Source organism: Hylobates moloch, unplaced genomic scaffold (genome assembly GCF_009828535.3).
Source record: "Hylobates moloch isolate HMO894 unplaced genomic scaffold, HMol_V3 SCAFFOLD_21, whole genome shotgun sequence".
Taxonomy (NCBI): domain Eukaryota; kingdom Metazoa; phylum Chordata; class Mammalia; order Primates; family Hylobatidae; genus Hylobates; species Hylobates moloch.
The window spans coordinates 19,552,955-19,569,899 of record NW_026652296.1 but is presented as its reverse complement, the minus strand read 5'-3'; the positions used below and the strand labels follow the sequence as shown (position 1 = coordinate 19,569,899).

The following is a 16,945-nucleotide window of genomic DNA, read 5'->3' as shown; positions in this document are numbered from 1 at the left end:
AAACAGAATTATGGTAACAACTAAAGAGAATGGTAAAGCATCCAACACTAATCACATTGCCAGTCCATTTTTTGAACTGAGGGTTACAGCAGGTTCTGCACTGAGTAGCCCACAAGGCAAAGCAAGCCTGACATGAAACGTAGCCGGTCATCATTTAATGCAGCAGAGATCTCTTCAAAGGTACTGCTTCCTTGAGGAACACAAAGGGGTTCCAGACATAGCTTTGTGCCTGTAACTTCCCTGCCTGACTGTGGAAGGTAAGGGGCACCTGTGACCCAGCAATCCCCAGAGAACAGACACAGGTCATTTTTAGAGATGACGTAAATGACAATGCACTGCTTGGCTAACCAAAGTTTCTATGTAATGACAGTGTTGATAATCTGATGTTTTATTTAACATATAGAGGTGGATGTATATGTTAAAAGCTTGATTCTGTGTCTATGAATATGATTATTAAATCTGAACTATTTTATCCATTGGAAGGTAAAGGAAAGGTCCTACATTGTGGGAGGAAGAACTGATGAGAACCCCATCTTGCTTGCTGCTTGCTTGGTGGTGGGCAGGCCAAGGGTAGCGGCAGGCTCTGGGCTGTCTGCGAGGACTCTGGAAGCTCTCCCAGGTGCCCAGCAGCCGGGCATGGGAACGGCATGTGGCAGCAGAGAGTCGGGTTTGGCTCTTCCATGTGGCAGGTGGTTTCCCAAACTGGCCAGTCCTTCACATTAATCAGATCAAATTCAGTCTGTTTCTGAGAAGAAAACACATGCCTGTCACTCCACGGCAGCTGCCACCACCTGCCCCCCAGGCAGCCTGGTCCTTGCTATACCAGGGTGGCATCACTGGCTTTGAGGACCTCTTAATTCCATGAGCAATGGCCTTCTGCCACCCACCTCCCCACCCTCCAGCCTGAGGGAATGTGGGTTAAGGACAGGATGCTGGCTCAACCTTGTAAGGCCATCAGATCTCTGAGAGACCCCGCTAAACCCTAGGCCTAGCAGCAGGAGCAGCGGTTTGGCTTCTCCAGGCCCACTAAATTCCCCCTAGCTCCCCAGGCTTCTGCCACCACTGTCTCTGGAGTGCTGTCCTAAAATGCTTCATCCTGCCCTCTCCTTCCAGGCTCTCCAGAACATACTGTTCCAATATAACAGCAGCTGGGTCTAGTTCTGATATGTATTCTACTGATGTCTTCACTTCATTTGTAACTTGCAACCCTAAAGTCAAAGTCAAAGTAAGGCTGATATCAGAGAGGTCCATCATCTGTGATTCATAAAGAAATGGTCCTTAATTGCAGCTGGCTGAGAAAGCCATGAGAAACCAGGTACAGATAAACAGACTGGCCCTTCCTGTACCCACAGTTACCTGTCTCAGACAGAAGAGAACAATACCAATGGCATAGCCACCCTGCCATTCCTGCTCTGTCCCACAAAGGACAGCAACATGTCACTTTGTGTTGGATTTAGTAGCTGAGGGGAGCCAATGCTTGTGATTCAAATCCACTCATCACATTTCCATGTTGACTTTCAGAAAAAAAACCATGGTAAAATATAAATAACATAAAATTTACCACTACAACAATTTTAAGTGTACAATTCAGTAGCATTAAGTATATTTACAATGTTTTGAAACCATCACTCTATTTCCAGCAATTTTTCATCATCCTAAACAGAAATTATATATCCATTAAACAATAACTCCCCATGTCCTCCTCCCCTTGGGCCCTAGTAACTTCTATTTTACCTTCTAGCTCTATGAATTTGCCTATTTTAGATACCTCATGTAAGTTGAATCGTACAATATTTGTCTTTTTGTGTCTTGACATTTCACTTAGCAAAAATGTTTTCAAGGTCCATCCATGTTGTAGGATGTATCAGAATTTTATTCCTTTTTTGGCTGAATAATATCCTACTGTATGTATACACACATTGTTTATTCATCTGGTGGTACTTGTTTCCGCCTTTTGGCTACTATGAATAATGCCACTAAGAACACTGATGTACATGCATATGTGAGTCCCTGTTTTCAGTCCTTGGGGTGTATAACTAGGAGTGAAATTGCTGGATCATATGGTAATATCCTATATTCACCTTGTTGAAGAACCACAAAGTTGTTTCCCAAGGGGCTGTACCATTTTATATTCCCACCAGCAATGCACAAGGGATCCAGTTTCTCCACATCCTCCCAACAAGTTGTTTTCTCTGGTTGTGTGTTTGTAACAGCCATCTTAAGTGTGAAGTGGTATCACGCTGTGGTTTTGATTTGCATTTCCCTAATGCCTAACATTCATCATTTCATGTACTTATTGGCCATTTGTATATTTTCCTATGAGAAATGTCTAAATCATTTGCCCATTTTTGAATTGGTTTTGTTGTTCAGTTTTAGGAGTTCTATACATATTCTGAATATAAATCTCTTATCAGATGTATGGTTTTCAGTTCTTTTCTCCCATTCTGTGAGTTCTTTTCATTCTTTTAACAGTGCTCTTTGAAACACAAAAGTTTTAGATTTTGACATAATCCAAATTATCTATTTTTTTCTTTTGTTGCCTATGCTTTGGGCGTCATACATAAGAAATCATTGCCTGGCCAGATGGGGTGGCTTGCGCCTGTAATCTCAGCACTTTGGGAGGTTGGGGAGGAATGCTTGAAGTCAGGAGTTCAAGACCAGCCTGGGCAACATAGCGAGATCCTGTCTACACACCCACACACAAAATAATAATAATAAAATTAGCCAAGTGTGCACACTTGTAATCCTAGCTACTCAGGAGGCTGAGGTGGGATGACTGCTTGAGCCCAGGAGTTTGAAGCTGCAGTAGGTTTGATTGTACCACTGCACTCCAGCAACAGAGCAAGAACCTGTCTCAAAAGAAATAATTGCCTAATCAAATATCTGGAAGGATTCTATTTTCTTCTAAGCATTTTATAGCTTTAGCTTTTTTGTTTAGTTCTTTGATCTATTTTAAGTAAATTTCTGTATATAGTACAAGGTAAGAGTATAATTTCATTCTTTTGCATGTAGATATCCAGTTTTCCCAGCACCTTTTGGTGAAAAGACTGTCTTTTCCCATTGAATGGTCTTTGTACCCCTGTCAAAAATCAACTGACCACTACGTGGTGATTTCTGGGCTTTTCATTTTATTCCATTGGTTTTGTATGTCTCTCCTTATGCCAGTACCACACTGTTTTGATTACTGTAGCTTTGTAGTACAATTTGAAATCAAGTGAGTGTGACTCCTTCAGCTTTGTTTTTTCTCAATTTGTCTATTTGGGGTCCCCTGAGATTCTATATAAACATTAAGATGGATTATTCTTTTTTAATTAATAGTGTACATATTTATGGGGTACATGTGACTATTTTTTACATGCACAGAATGTGTAATGATCAAGTCAGCATATTTAGGGTATCCATCACCTTAGTATTTATTTCTGTGTGTTGGTAACATTTCAAGTCCTCTCTTCTAGCAACTTTGAAATATACAATACGTTGTTGCTAACCATAGTCACGCTAGTCTGCTATTTAACATTAGACTTTGTTTCTTCTATCTACTATAAGTCTATACCCATTTACCAACCTCTTTTCATTTCCCCCTTCTACTCTCACACCCTTCCCAACCTGTGCTATCTATCATTCTATTCTCTATCTCCATGAAATCAAGTTTTTTAGCTGCCACATATGAGTAAGAATGTGTATTTGTCTTTCTGTGCCTGGGATATTCCAATGAACATAATGACCTCCAGTTCTATTATTTTTTGTCTTTTTAATAATAGCCATTCTAACTGGGATAAAATTATATCTCATTGTGGTTTTGATTTGTATTTCCCTTTTGATTCGTGATGTTGAGCATTTTTTAATATACCTATTGGCCATGTGTATGTCTTCTTTTGTGAATTGTCTATTCATGTCTTTTGCCCCCCTCCACCCCCACCTTTTTTTTTTTTTTTTTGGACACAGGGTCTCACTCTGTCACCCAGGCTCTGGAATGCAGTGGCACAATCATGGCTCACTGCAGTCTCAACCTCCTGGGCTCAACTGATCCCCCCACTTCAGCCTCCTGAGTAGCTGGGACTACAGGTATGTGCCACTACACCCGACTAATTTTTGTATTTTTTGTAGAGATGGGGTTTCACCATGTTGCCCAGGCTGGTCTCGAACCCCTGGGCTCAAGTGATCCACCTACCTCAGCCTCCCAAAGTGTTGGGATTATAGGCATTAGCCTCTGTGCCCCGCCTTTTGCTCACTTTTTAATATGATTTTTTGTTGAATTCCTTATATATTCTAGATATTAGTCCTTTGTTGGATGAATAGTTTTGCAAATATTTTCTCCCACTCAACATGTTGTCTCTGTACTCTGATTATTTCCTTTGCTGTGCAGAAGATTTTTAATATAGTTCCCTTTGTCTATTTTTGTTTTAGTTGTGTTTTTGAGGTCTTAGCCATAAAATCTTTGCTCAGACCCATGTCCTGAAGTGTTCTGCACTAAGTTTTCTTCCAGTAGTTTCATAATTCAAGGTCTTATATTTAAATCTTTAATCTGTCTTAACTTTTGTATATGGTGAGAGATACAGGTCTAGTTTTATTCTTTTGCTTATGGATATCTAATTTTCCCAGCATCATTTATTGAAGAGGGTGTCCTTTCCTCGTTGCATGTTCTTGGCACCTTTGTTGAAAATCAGCTGGCTGTAAATATGTGGCTTTATTTCTGGGTTCTATTTTCTTTTCCTTTGGTCTGTGGGTCTATTTTTATACCAATACCATGTTGTTTTGGTTACTATGGCCTTGTGATATATTTTGAAGTCGGGTTATGTGATGCCTACAGCTTTGTTCTTTTTGCTTAGGATTGCTTTGACTTTTAGCTCTTTCATGGTTCTGTACAAATTTTAGGGTTTTTTCTACTTCTGTGAAAAAATTACATTGGTATTTTGATAGCAATTGCATTGAATCTGTAGATTGCTTTGGACAGTATGGTCATTTTAATATTAATTTTTCCAATCCATAAGCATGGATGTCTTTCCATTTGTGTCCTCTTCAGTTTCTTTCATCAGTGTTTTACAGTTTTCCTTGCAGAGATCTTTCACTTCCTTGATTAAATTTATTCCTAAGTATCTTTTTTTATTTTTGGTAGCTATTGTAAATCAGATTACCTTCTTGATTTCTTTTTCAGCTATTTTATTATAGGCGTATAGAAACTCTGATTTTTGTATGTTAACTTTATATCCTGCCACTGTGCTGAATATGCTTACCAGCCTTAAGAGTTCTGGTGGAGTCTTTTTGGTTTTTCTAAGTATCAGATCATGTCATCTGCAAAAAGGGACAATTTGACTTTCTCTTTTCCAATTTGGATGCCTTTTATTTCTTTCTCTTGCCTGATTTCTCTGGCTAGAACTTCCAGTACTATGCTGAATAGGAGTGGTGAAAGTGGGCATCCTTGTCATGTTCCAGTTCTCAGAAGACGGACTTTCAGCTTTTCCCCATTCAATATGATGTTAGCTTTGGGTTTATTATTTATAGCCTTTACTATCTTCTTTCTATGCAGTTTTCTGAGTGTTTTTTTTTTTTATCATGAAGCGATGTTGAATTTTATCAAATGCTTTTTCTGTGTTTATTGAGATGACCATACGATTTTTGCTCTTCATTCTGTTGATGTGATGTATCGCATTAACTGAATGGTGTATGTTAAACCATCCTTGCATTTCTGGTACAAATGCTACATGATAATAATTTTTTGAGACAGAGTTTCGCTCTTGTAGCCCAGGCGGAAGCACAGGGGTGCGATCTTGGCTCACTGCAACCTCTACTTCCTGGGTTCAAGCAATTCTCCTGCCTCAGCCTCCCGAGTAGCTAGGATTACAGGCATGTGCCACCATGCCTGGCTAATTTTGTATTTTTAGAGATGGGGTTTCACCATGTTGGCCAGGCTGGTCTCAAGCTCCTGACCTCAGGTGATCTGCCCACCTTGGCCTCTCAAAGTGCTGGAATTACAGGCATGAGCCACCATGCCCAGCCAAGGATTATTGATATGTGAGGTTCTGTTATCATTATACTGTTGTTTTCTGGTTGTTTTATATATTTTTTTGTTCCTTTTTGTTTGGCATTGTACTCTGGTAGTTTTCTGTAGTGGTAGCATTTGAGTCTCTTCCTCATCTGTGTGTTTGATTTGCCAGTGAGTTTTATACTTTCGTTTGTTTTACATAGTGTTAAATGTCGTGCTTTCACTTCCATGTTTAGGACTCCTGTGAGCATTTCTTGTAGGGCCAGTCTAGTGGTGATAAATTCTCTCAGCTTTTGCTTGTCTTGGAAGTACTTTATTTCTCCATTTATGAAGGATAATTTTGCTAGACATAGTATCCTTGGCTTACTTTTTCTCCCCTTCAGCCCTGTCAATATATCATCTCATTTTCTCCTGATCTGTAAGGTTTCTGCTGAAATCCACTGTTAGTCTGATGGGGCTTCCTTTATAGTTGCTTAGACACATTTCTCTTGCTGTCCTTAGAATTATCTGACTTTAGGGAGTTTGACTATAATGTGCCATACAGAAGACCTTTTTGCACTGTATCCGTTTAGGGGCTATCAGGGCCTCCTATATCTAGATGTCTAAATCTCTTGTGAGATTTGGGAAGTTTTCACCTATTAATATGATTTCATTAAATAGGTTTTCTCACTCTTTTTCTCTTAACCCTCTGGGATCCCAATAATTTAGATATGTAGTTGCTTTACTGTGTCCCATGTATCACAAAAGCTTTGCTCATTTTTCTTTATTCTTTATTTCTGTGTTATGTAAAAAGACCTGCGTTCCAGCTCTAAGACTTTTTTTTTCTGCTTGATCTAATATATTGTTGAAGCTTTCAATTGTATTCTGTACTTTGTTTCATGAAGTCTTCTGTTCCAGAATTTGCTTTATGACATATATCTCTTTGATAAAATTATCATTCATTTCCCAAATTGTTTTTCTTCTTCACATTCTCTTACATCTCATTGAGCTTCCTTACACTCAATAATTTGAATTCTTTTTCTGGGATTTTGTGAGTTTATTTTTTATTGGAATCTATTGCAGGAAATTTATTGTGTTCCTTTGGAGGTGTCATATTTCCTTGCTTTTTCATGTTTGTGTCCTTATGTTGATATCTGCACATCTGGTCTAACAGTTGCTTCTTCTAATTTTTTGCATTTGCATTTGTAGGGGAGGACTTTTTCCTAGATGTATCTATGGTGTCGGTTGGGTAGGACACTTTGGCTTTGATTCTTGGTATGTGCAATAGTGTAGTCTCTGTATGATTTCTTTGGCTATAAATAGCATCAGTGGTTTCTGTGATTTCCTCAGTGGCTCAGTAGTTATTAGTGGAAGCTATGGTAAAATTTTGCTAAGGACTGGAATGCCAGGTGGGCCATTCTCCAGGCACCAGTGGTAGCAGCAGTGGGCTGAGCATGCCTGTCTTTGGACCTCAGAGGAGCATACAATGGCACCAGTGTTAGTGGGTCCAAGCAGGCTGATTCTTGGGCTTTCGGGTGGCTTACTCAGATGTCAGTAGTGGCAGCAGTTCCCAGGCATGTGAGCAGGTTCTCAGGCCCCTGGGCAGCTGGCGTGGCATGGGAGATGGCAGTGACAGTGTTGAAATAACCCTCTGGGTCCCAAGTGATATGTGCTTGTGTTGGCAGTGGCTACAACAGGCCGGGTGGCCCATTCTCCAGGCCCATAAGTGGTACATACAGGTAGTAGTGGCCAAGTGGGTAAGCCCCAACCTCAGGCACCCAAGAGGAGTATTCAAAAGTGCCAATGGTGGTGGACTAGGCTGGACAATCCCCCAGCCCCTAGACTGTGTGCTCCAGCCAGGGAGGTGGTGGTGTAAAGCCAGGCTGGGCAGTCTCATCCTCAGGCTCCCTATGATGTGTGCAGGTGCCAACCAAGGTGGACAGGGACAGGGCAATCCCTAGGCCACCTTCAGAATGCTTGGATAGGGAGTGGCAGTGCTGTACTACTGCCTTCCATTGGGGAGCACAGGGTTGCTGGCCAGTGGGGAATGCATGTGCCACTCACACCTCACTCAGCTCCAGTGGCACTGGTGCCTCAGCCCCTGCTATGGTAGCTGGCACCATGGTTGTACCTCAGCCACAACAGCAGAAGCACATGCCTTGTAGTGCTTCAGCCCCAGCTGCAGTAACTCTGTCACTTATGCCTCAGCTCTGGGGAAAACAGTCTGCACTTCTCTTACACCTCAGCCTTGGCACCCAGGGACTCCAGGACAGTGTACAGTCTTTAGGGGGCTGGGCTTTAAATGGCATCTTGCTATAGCCGTTTTGTTCTCAGGAAGTGTGGGGGACCCAGTGCAAGCTCCCTTCTGGAGCAGTGCCACTGAACAATCTCCTGGCACTTCCTTATGTTAAGTTTCAGGGACTGCAAGGGCTGAGGAGCTCTCCCGTGGCTAGAACTGCAGAATCCTTTCATGGTGGAAATGTGGACCACTGAGGGTCTCTCACTTACCTTTTCCTCATGCTGGGGGGTCTCTCTCAGTTCCCAGCCAATCCCGGATGAACAAGCTGCCTTGCTTCTTTTTCCTTCCTTAGTTTCCTGTCTCTTTTCTGTGAATTCCAGTGTTATGTCTTGGATAATCTATTCAAAGTGTGATTATCTACTCTCTATTTTTGTTCTTAATGGAAGAGGCGAGTACAAAATGTCTCTAGTCAGCCATTTTGGTTGGGTCTTCCTGGATTTTCTTATTTCTGTAAAAACGCAACTATGCTTTTGATAGATTTTACATTGACTCTGTAGTTTGCTTTGGGTCGCATCTACATCTTAATAATATCAATCCATGAACATGGGATATCTTTCTATTTATTTAGGTTATCTTTAATGTTTTTCAGCAACATTTTGTAGTTTTCAAGATACACTTCTTTTGCCTCCTTGGTTAAATTTATTCCCAAGCACTTTTTCTTTTTGATGCCATTGTAAATGATACCATTTAAAAAATTTTTTTTTCAGATTGTTCATTGCAAGTGTACAAAAAAACAATTTTTTTAGACAGATAGGGTTCTCACTATGTTGCCCAGGCTGGCCTCCTTGAATTTCTGCCTCAGCCTCCCAAGTAGTGGGACTACAGTTGTGTCACTGTGCCCAGCTAAATACAATTTGTGTGTTTTTATATCCTGCAGCTTTGCCAAGTTCATTTATTAGCTCTTAACTATTTTTGTGTGTGTGTGTGGATTCAAGTTTTTTGTTTGTTTTTTTGAGGAGTCTCACTCTGTCACCAGGCTGGAGTGCAGTGGCATGATCTCGGCTCACTGCAAGCTCTGCCTGACAGGCTCAAGTGATTCTCCTGTCTCAGCCCTAACCCTGAGATTAAAGGTGCGTACCACCATGCCCAGCTAATTTTGTATTTTTAGTAGAGACGGGGTTTCATCATGTTGGCCAGGGTGGTCTCGATCTCTTGACCTTGTGATCTACCTGCCTTGGCCTCCCAAAGTGCTGGGATTACAGGCGTGAGGTACCACGCCCGGCCTCAAGTTTCTATGTATACAATCATATCATCTGTGAAAAGAGATAATTTTACTTCTTCCTTTCGAACTTGGATCCCTTTTTTTTTTTTTTTTTTTGGCCTAACTGCTCTGGCTAGAACTTCCAATACTGTTTTGAATAGATGTGGCAAAAGTAGGCATCTTTATTTTATTCCTGATCTTAGGGGAAAAGTTTTCGGTCTTTCACCATTGTTAAGTATGATGTTAATTGTGGGCTTTTCATATATGGTCTTTATCATATTGCTATATTCCCAGTTATTGAGTGTTTACTGTCATGAAAGCAAGTTGACTTGTCAGACGCTCTTTCTGCTTGAATTAGGATGATGTGTTTTATTCTCTTTATTCTTTTAATGTGGTGTATTACATTGATATTCATGTGCCAGGCAATCCTTGCATTGCAGGGATAGATCCCTCTTGGTCATGAGGTATAATCCTTTTAGTATGCTGCTGAATTTGACTTGCTATTTTGTTGGGGATTTTTGTATCTATATTCATAAGGGATATCCCAGTCTGTAGATGTCTTTTCTTGTAGTGCCCTTGTCTTGCTTTGGTGTCAGGGTAATGGTGACCTCATGAGTTAAGAAGTGTTTAGTCCTCTTCAATTTTTTTGGAGGAGTTTGAGGAGAACTGGTGTGTTAATTCTTCTTTCAAGATTTGGAAGAATTCACCAGGGGTCCTAGACTTTTTACTGTTGGAATGTTTCTGATAACAATCTTCTTACCAGTTATTGATATATTTTGGTTTTCTATTTATTTGTCAGTTGATTTTGGGAGAGTGTGGGTTTCTAGGAATTTCATCTAGGTTACCCAATTTATTGGCACATAACTGTTAATAGTAGTCTCTTATAATATCTTATATTCATGTGAAAATATCTTATATTCATGTGAAAATGTAACATCCCCTCTTTCCTTTCTGATGTTAGTAATTTAAGTCTTCTCTTTCATTCTTATTTAAAGGTTTGTCAATTTTGTTTTTTCAAGAACCAACTTTTGGTTTCATTGATTCTCTATCTCTGCTCTAACCTTTATTTCCTTCCTTCTGGTAACTTTGAGTTTTGTTTGCTCTTTTCTAGTTCTTTAAAGTGTACATTGAGTTTACCGATTTGAGATCTTAAAAAAAGTTTTTTTAAGACATGGGGTCTCACTCTGTCACCCAGGTTGGAATGCAGTGGTGCAAGTGTAGCTCACTGTAACCTCAAACTCCTGGTAAACAATCCTCCCACCCCAGACACCTGAGTAGCTGGCACTACAGGAACATGCCACCACACCTGGCTAATTTTTTACTTTTGTAGAGACAGGATCTCACTTTGTTACCCAGGCAGGTCTCAAACTCCTGGCCTCAAGTGATCCTCCCACCTTGGCCTCCCAAAGCACTGGGATTATAGGTGCAAGCCACCATGCCCGAGTGAGTTTTTTTATTTTTTGAAATGGAGTTTTGCTCTTGTTGCCCAGGCTGGAGTGCAATGGTGCAGTCTCAGTTCACTGCAACCTCCGCCTCCTGGGTTCAAATGATTCTCCTGCCTCAGCCTCCCAAGTAGCTGGGATTACAGGTGCCTGCCACCATGTCCAGCTAATTTCTGTATTTTTAGTAGAGACAGGGTTTCACTATGTTGGCCAGGCTGGTCTCGAACTCCTGACCTCAGATGATCCACCCACCTTAGCCTCCCAAAGTGCTGGGATTATAGGCATGAGCCACTGCGCCCACCATGAGTTCTCTTTCAATGTATGTATTTACAGCTACAGATTTACCTCTTAGGATTGCTTTCACTATGTCTCATAAGTTCTGGTATGTTGTGTTTTCATTTGTCTCAAGTTATTTTTTAATTTTCCTTATGATTTCTTCTTTGACCCATTCGTTTTTAAATAGTGTGTTAATTTCCACATATTTGTGTATTTCCAGTTTTCTATTTTCAATGTCTAGTTTCATTCCATTGTAATTGGAAATGTACTCTGTATAATTTCAGTTTTTAAAAATTTATTAACACTTGTTTCATGGCTTAACATATGGTTTATCCTGGAGAGTATTCCATGTGAATTTGAGAAGACTGTGTATTCTGCTGTTGTTGGGTGGTATTCTGTTTACATCTATTTGGTCTAATTTGCTTAGAGTGTTGTTGAAATCCTCTGTTTCCTAATTGATCTTCTGTCTGGTTTCTATATCCATTATTGGACATGGAGTATTAAAGTCTCCAACTATTTTTGTGTCTTTCTCCCTTTAATTTTGTCATTTCTGTTTCATATGTTTTGGAGCTCTGTTAGGGGTGTGTGTGTATATATATATCTTTTATCAATATAATATCCATATTTGTCTCTTGTAACCTTTCTTGATTTAAAATTTATTTTGTGTGCCTTTTTCAAAAGAGGACACTGGAGGTGAAGAAGGAAGCTCTTGACTCTCCTAAAGCTCATCCCAAAGTGAAGGCTTTGAAGGCCAAGAAGGCAGTGCTGAAAGGCATCCACACAGCCACCAAGGGAAAAAAAAAAAAAATCCACACATCACCCACCTTCCTGTGGCCCAAGACATTATGACTCCAAAGGCAGCCTCAGTATCCTCAGAAGAGCACTACCAGGAGAAATAAGCTTGACTACTATGCCATCATCAAGTTCCCACTGACCAGTGACCACTGAGTCTGACATGAATTAGACAAAAGACAACAATACACCTGTGTTCACGGTGGATGTTAAAAGCCAAAAAGCACCACATCAAACAGACTGTGAAGCGGCTCTATGATACTGATGTGGTCAAAGTCAACACATTGATCAGGGCTGATGGAGAGAAGAAGGCATATGTTCAACTGGCTCCTGATTACAATGCTTTTGATGTTGCCAACAAAACTGGGATCATCTCAGCTGAGTCTGGCTGGCTAATTCTAAATTATATATACATAACATACGTATGTTATAGATATTATATATTTTATATATAATTGTATATATTTAAAATATATATATATTATATATATTTTTTTCTCCAGAAAAAAATAGATTATTTTGTCTGGTGATAATATAGCCACCTCAGCTGTCATATGGTTACTATTTTCTAGGTGTATCTTTTTCTATCCTTTTACTTTCAACCTCCTTGTGTCCTTATATCTAACATGAGTCTCTTAAGACAGCATATAAACACTATTTTTTTTTACTCCAATCTTCCAATCTTTGTTTTTAATAGAAGAGCTTAATCCCTTTACATTTAATGTGATTACTGATCAAGGATTTACTTCTGCCATTTGGCTATTTGTTTTTAATATGTTTTATATGTTTTTGATTCCTCAATTCCATTACTACCTCCTTTTGTATTTATTTGGTTGTTCACAATGTACTGTTTTGATTCTGTTTTGTTTGCAATGCACTAATTTGTTAGTTTTATTATTTACACAGATTACATCTTACTACATTCTACACCCATTAATATATATTTATAATTTTTTAATGAATTTGTCTTTTAAATTATAAAGCACAAAGAGAAAAAGTTATAAACCAAAAGTACAATAGTACTGGCTCTTATATTTACCTCTGAAGTTATCTTAACTAGTGCTTTTTTTTTTTTTTTTTTTTTAGTCAGAGTCTTGCTCTGCCACCCAGGCTGGAGTACAGTGGTGTGATCTTGGCTCACTGCAAGCTCTGCCTCCCAGGTTCAAGCGATTCTCCTGCCTCAGCCTCCCGAGTAGCTGGGATTAGCACCACCAGGCCCAGCTAATTTTTGTATTTTTTGTAGAGACGGGGTTTCACCATGTTGGCCAGGCTGGTCTCAAACTCCTGACCTCATGATCCACCCGCCTCGGCCTCCCAAAGTGCTGGGATTACAGGTGTGAGCCATGGTGCCTGGCCTATTTTTTTCTTATGGCTTCAAGTTTCTGTTCAGTATCCTTTCATTTCAGCCTGAAGGACTCCCTTTAGCATTTCTGGTAGGGCATGTCTACTAGTAATGATCTCCTTCAATTTTATATGGAAATGTCTGGATTTCTCTTTCATGTTTGAAGAATAGTTTTGCCATATATAGAAACCTTGGTTTAGAAGTTTGTTTTTTTTTTCTTTCACGACTTTAGATATGTCATCTCGCTGCCTTTGGGCTTCCAAGATTTTTGATGAGGAATTGGCTGTTAATCTTGTCGAAAATTCTATGTGACGAGTTGCTTCTCTCTTGCTGCTTTCAAAATCCTGTCTTTAGGTTTTGACAATTCTAATATATCTTGGTGTGGATCTGAGTTCATCCTGCTTGGATTCTATTGAGCTTTTTGGATGTGTAGATTGATGTCTTTCATCAGATTTGGGAAATTTTCTATCATTATTTCTTTAAATATTATTTCTGTCCCTTTTCTTTTTCTGGGATTCCTATATGAGTATATGAGTAGAATATACTAATGAATATAATAACTATATGAATATATGAGTACATTAGTATGCTTGATGATGTCTCACAGCTCTCTCAGGTTTTTTTTCCTATATATTTTTTTTCTTTCTGCTCCTTTGGATAATTTCAATTATTTTCTCTTCAAATCCACTGTTCTCTTCTTTTGCATGCCCAAATCTTTGTTGAATCCCTCTAGTATGCTTTCCATTTCAGAGATTATACTTTTAAGCTCTAGAATTTGTTTGGTTCCTTTTTATAATTTCTATCTTTTTATTGATATTCTCATTTTGTTCATGCATGGTTCTCCTGATTTCCTTTAGTTCTTTGTCCATGGTTTCCTTTAGCTTGTTGAACATACTTAAGATAGTTGATTGAATGTCTTTGGGTAATAATTCCAATGTCTGGACTTCCTCAAGGATGGTGTCTGTCAATTTTTTTCCTGTGAGTGGACCATGTTTTTCTATTTCTTTTTATGTTTTGTAATTTTTTGTTGAGAACTGGACATTATGAATATTACATTGTGGTAACTGAGAATCTAATTCTGTCATGCCTCAGAGATTGCTGATTTTTGCTTATTGAGGGCTGGAGCCAACTATTTGTGACTTTTCCAACTATTTTTGTGAAGTGTGTATTCTTTGCAGTATGGGGTCAGTGAAGTTTCTGTTGTGATATCTCTGTGGTTAACCAGTGACCTAAGATTTCCATAAATATCTGGCTTGCCAAAAGGAGGAATAAAGAAAAAAATAGGTACTGTCTCTTTAAATCCCCTTGTGGCTAGAAAGCTCCATCTGCCCAAGGGCGTTGAGACAATGATCAGCCTCTGCACTGGCCCCCTCAGTCATTAAATGCAGTAATCAGAAATCAAAAAACTTTTCTTTTTTTTTTTTTGCAATGGAGCCTCACTCTGTTGCCCAGGCTGGGACACAGTGGTGTCATCTTGGCTCACTGCAACTTCTGCCTCCCAGGTTCAAGTGATTCTCCTGCCTCAGCCTCCCAAATAGCTGGGATTACAGGCACTCGCCAGCATGCCTGGCTAATTTTTGTATTTTTAATAGAGACAGGGTTTTACCGTGTTGGCCAGGCTGGTCTCAAACTCCTGACCTCAAGTGATCCACCCACCTCAGCCTCCCAAAGTGCTGGGATTACAGGTGTGAGCCACCACCACACCTGGCCACAAAAACTTGACTTTTGGAGGACAAAGTTGTCATTGCCCACCCTGGCACCGACAGTCTGCACCAGGAACATTTTCCACAGTTGCCTGCTGCAGAGCTTAGGGATGCTGCTATGTGAAACAAACAAAAAAAAACATCAAAATTTATAAGCCTCTCCATCAAGCTCTTCCCTGGATGTTACAAGTGTTCGACTAGACTTCTGAGTCCCAAAACAGTTGCTTGAGACAATTACTGCCAGCTCAATTGTTTTGGTGGAGGAAAAGATTCCTGGTGCTGCTACTGCCATCTTCCATAACATCATTCTCCATGTCAGCTTTTGTAATAAACTTGTTCAAACATCCTCATCTCTCTTGAGCATGACACCCTGGCCTACTGGTATATCACAAGAAGCATAGAGCTGGGTATAACATAAGGACCAACTTACAAACTTGGACAAAGACTTGTAGGAGAGACTACCTGCTCTGCATTATAAAAAGGTCAAACCAGCCATAAAAACCTGTTGTTCTGACTCCAGGGTGTGCCATCAGCTACTTTATAAAGCAGGCTGTGAGCTGTGGGCCCCAAAGGAGGGGAGTGTTTTGTTGTTGCCCTATTGAAAACATGGCTGCAGTTGGAGGAGGCCATAAGGGAGCCAGTGGCCCTGTGTACTCCTACCCTAACTGCTGACCAGTGGCTTTGGGCTCCACCAGGTGTTTGCGCTCACTGTGGGCTTTGTGGAACTAGATTTTACCTTAGTATGTGAACATGAGAAGAACAGGTTTTCTGCAAATGCTAAACAGATGGATGACATGGTACTTCCCGCCCCCACCCCACCAAATTATGGGCCAAAAAGGAAGTCTCTTTTTCCTTAACTCAGTAAAGAAACAATAGCATAACTATGTTTCAAACTGTTGTGTTCAAATGAATTTAAAATATTCAGAGAAAGAAAAAGAATTTTGTCCTTTTTTAAGACATCCTAAGTAGAAAGCAACTGGGGTGGAGGAGCTGGGATTTGCCAGGCCAAAATAAACAAACAACAATGATTGGCTATTTTATGGAAAAAATGGAACACCATCCAGGAAATTCTGTGGGATTTCTGAGGGATAGGGCACTATGGTTGGCCCTGGGGATGAGGTGCCAAACACAAGGCCCCACACTGAGACAGCTCATGCCAAAGTCACCAGGGAACCATCACATTGCCCAACACCACAAACACTGTCTTCTGTACCCCCTCCCACCATTGCCAACTCAGCTAGCAATGCTGCCATTTTGGAACCCCCAATCCCTTCAGCTTCTACAACACTCCGCCCTCCTGGCTCTCACCTGAGCTTCTGGCTGCCCTCTGATGGGGTCTCTAATGAGAACACAAATGTCAAAGGGTAAGGAGGGAAGGGAGAGGCTGGGAACTCAGTGACCAGGAACCTAGAAAATCAACATGTAATAACATGACTTGTCTGTGGTTTCAAAACTATGTCTTAAATAAAAATAATCTTCCATAATATATTTTGCTTTTGAGTATGATCCAGAGAAACTGAGGAACAAAATTCAAGCTTTTGATTCCATGTATGTCAAAGAAGGAAGGTGATTTTCCATTATACTAAACATTTCTTCTACATCAGGCATAACCAGAGAAACACAAGACTTTCATCATCAGAAAAAAGCACATTATGTATCTAAGGACAATTAAAGGCTCTCTTTCCTTTCCATCAATTTGAGCTGAATTTCAACTCATGTCCTATTGCTGTCTCCTACCCAGTGGCTGTGGATCTGCCCGACTCAGAGGATGTTTTGACCTGTTCTCCTATTGCTAAGAAATGGCTAGAAAAGCTTGGACCCCTTTAGGGTCACCATGTTCCTTCCGCTGCACAGGTTTTTAAAAACACATGAAACAAAAAACAGCTCTCAACCATTTATCATATTATGTTCCTATGGCTTCTGCTGCT

The 16,945-nt window shown here is 40.1% G+C and overlaps 1 protein-coding gene across 25 annotated transcripts in view; it reads right to left on the bottom strand.

The window, feature by feature from the left end:
* Nucleotides 1-364: 364 nt before the first annotated feature.
* The window catches only part of ZHX3 (zinc fingers and homeoboxes 3), a 142,974-nt gene continuing 126,393 nt past the window's right edge, over nucleotides 365-16,945 (bottom strand). For 16 of the 25 annotated variants that reach the window (XM_032142388.2, XM_032142390.2, XM_032142389.2 and 13 more), the window contains 2 exons: nucleotides 16,326-16,424; nucleotides 645-745 (listed from right to left, as the gene is read on the bottom strand). In XM_032142388.2, coding sequence (XP_031998279.1) covers nucleotides 16,375-16,424 — 50 coding nt within the window. In that variant the 3' untranslated portion in view covers nucleotides 645-745; nucleotides 16,326-16,374. Of the gene's footprint in view, nucleotides 746-16,325; nucleotides 16,425-16,945 lie in introns of all 25 variants that reach the window. The other 9 variants (XM_058432804.1, XM_058432805.1, XM_058432802.1 and 6 more) reach the window with 2 other exon arrangements.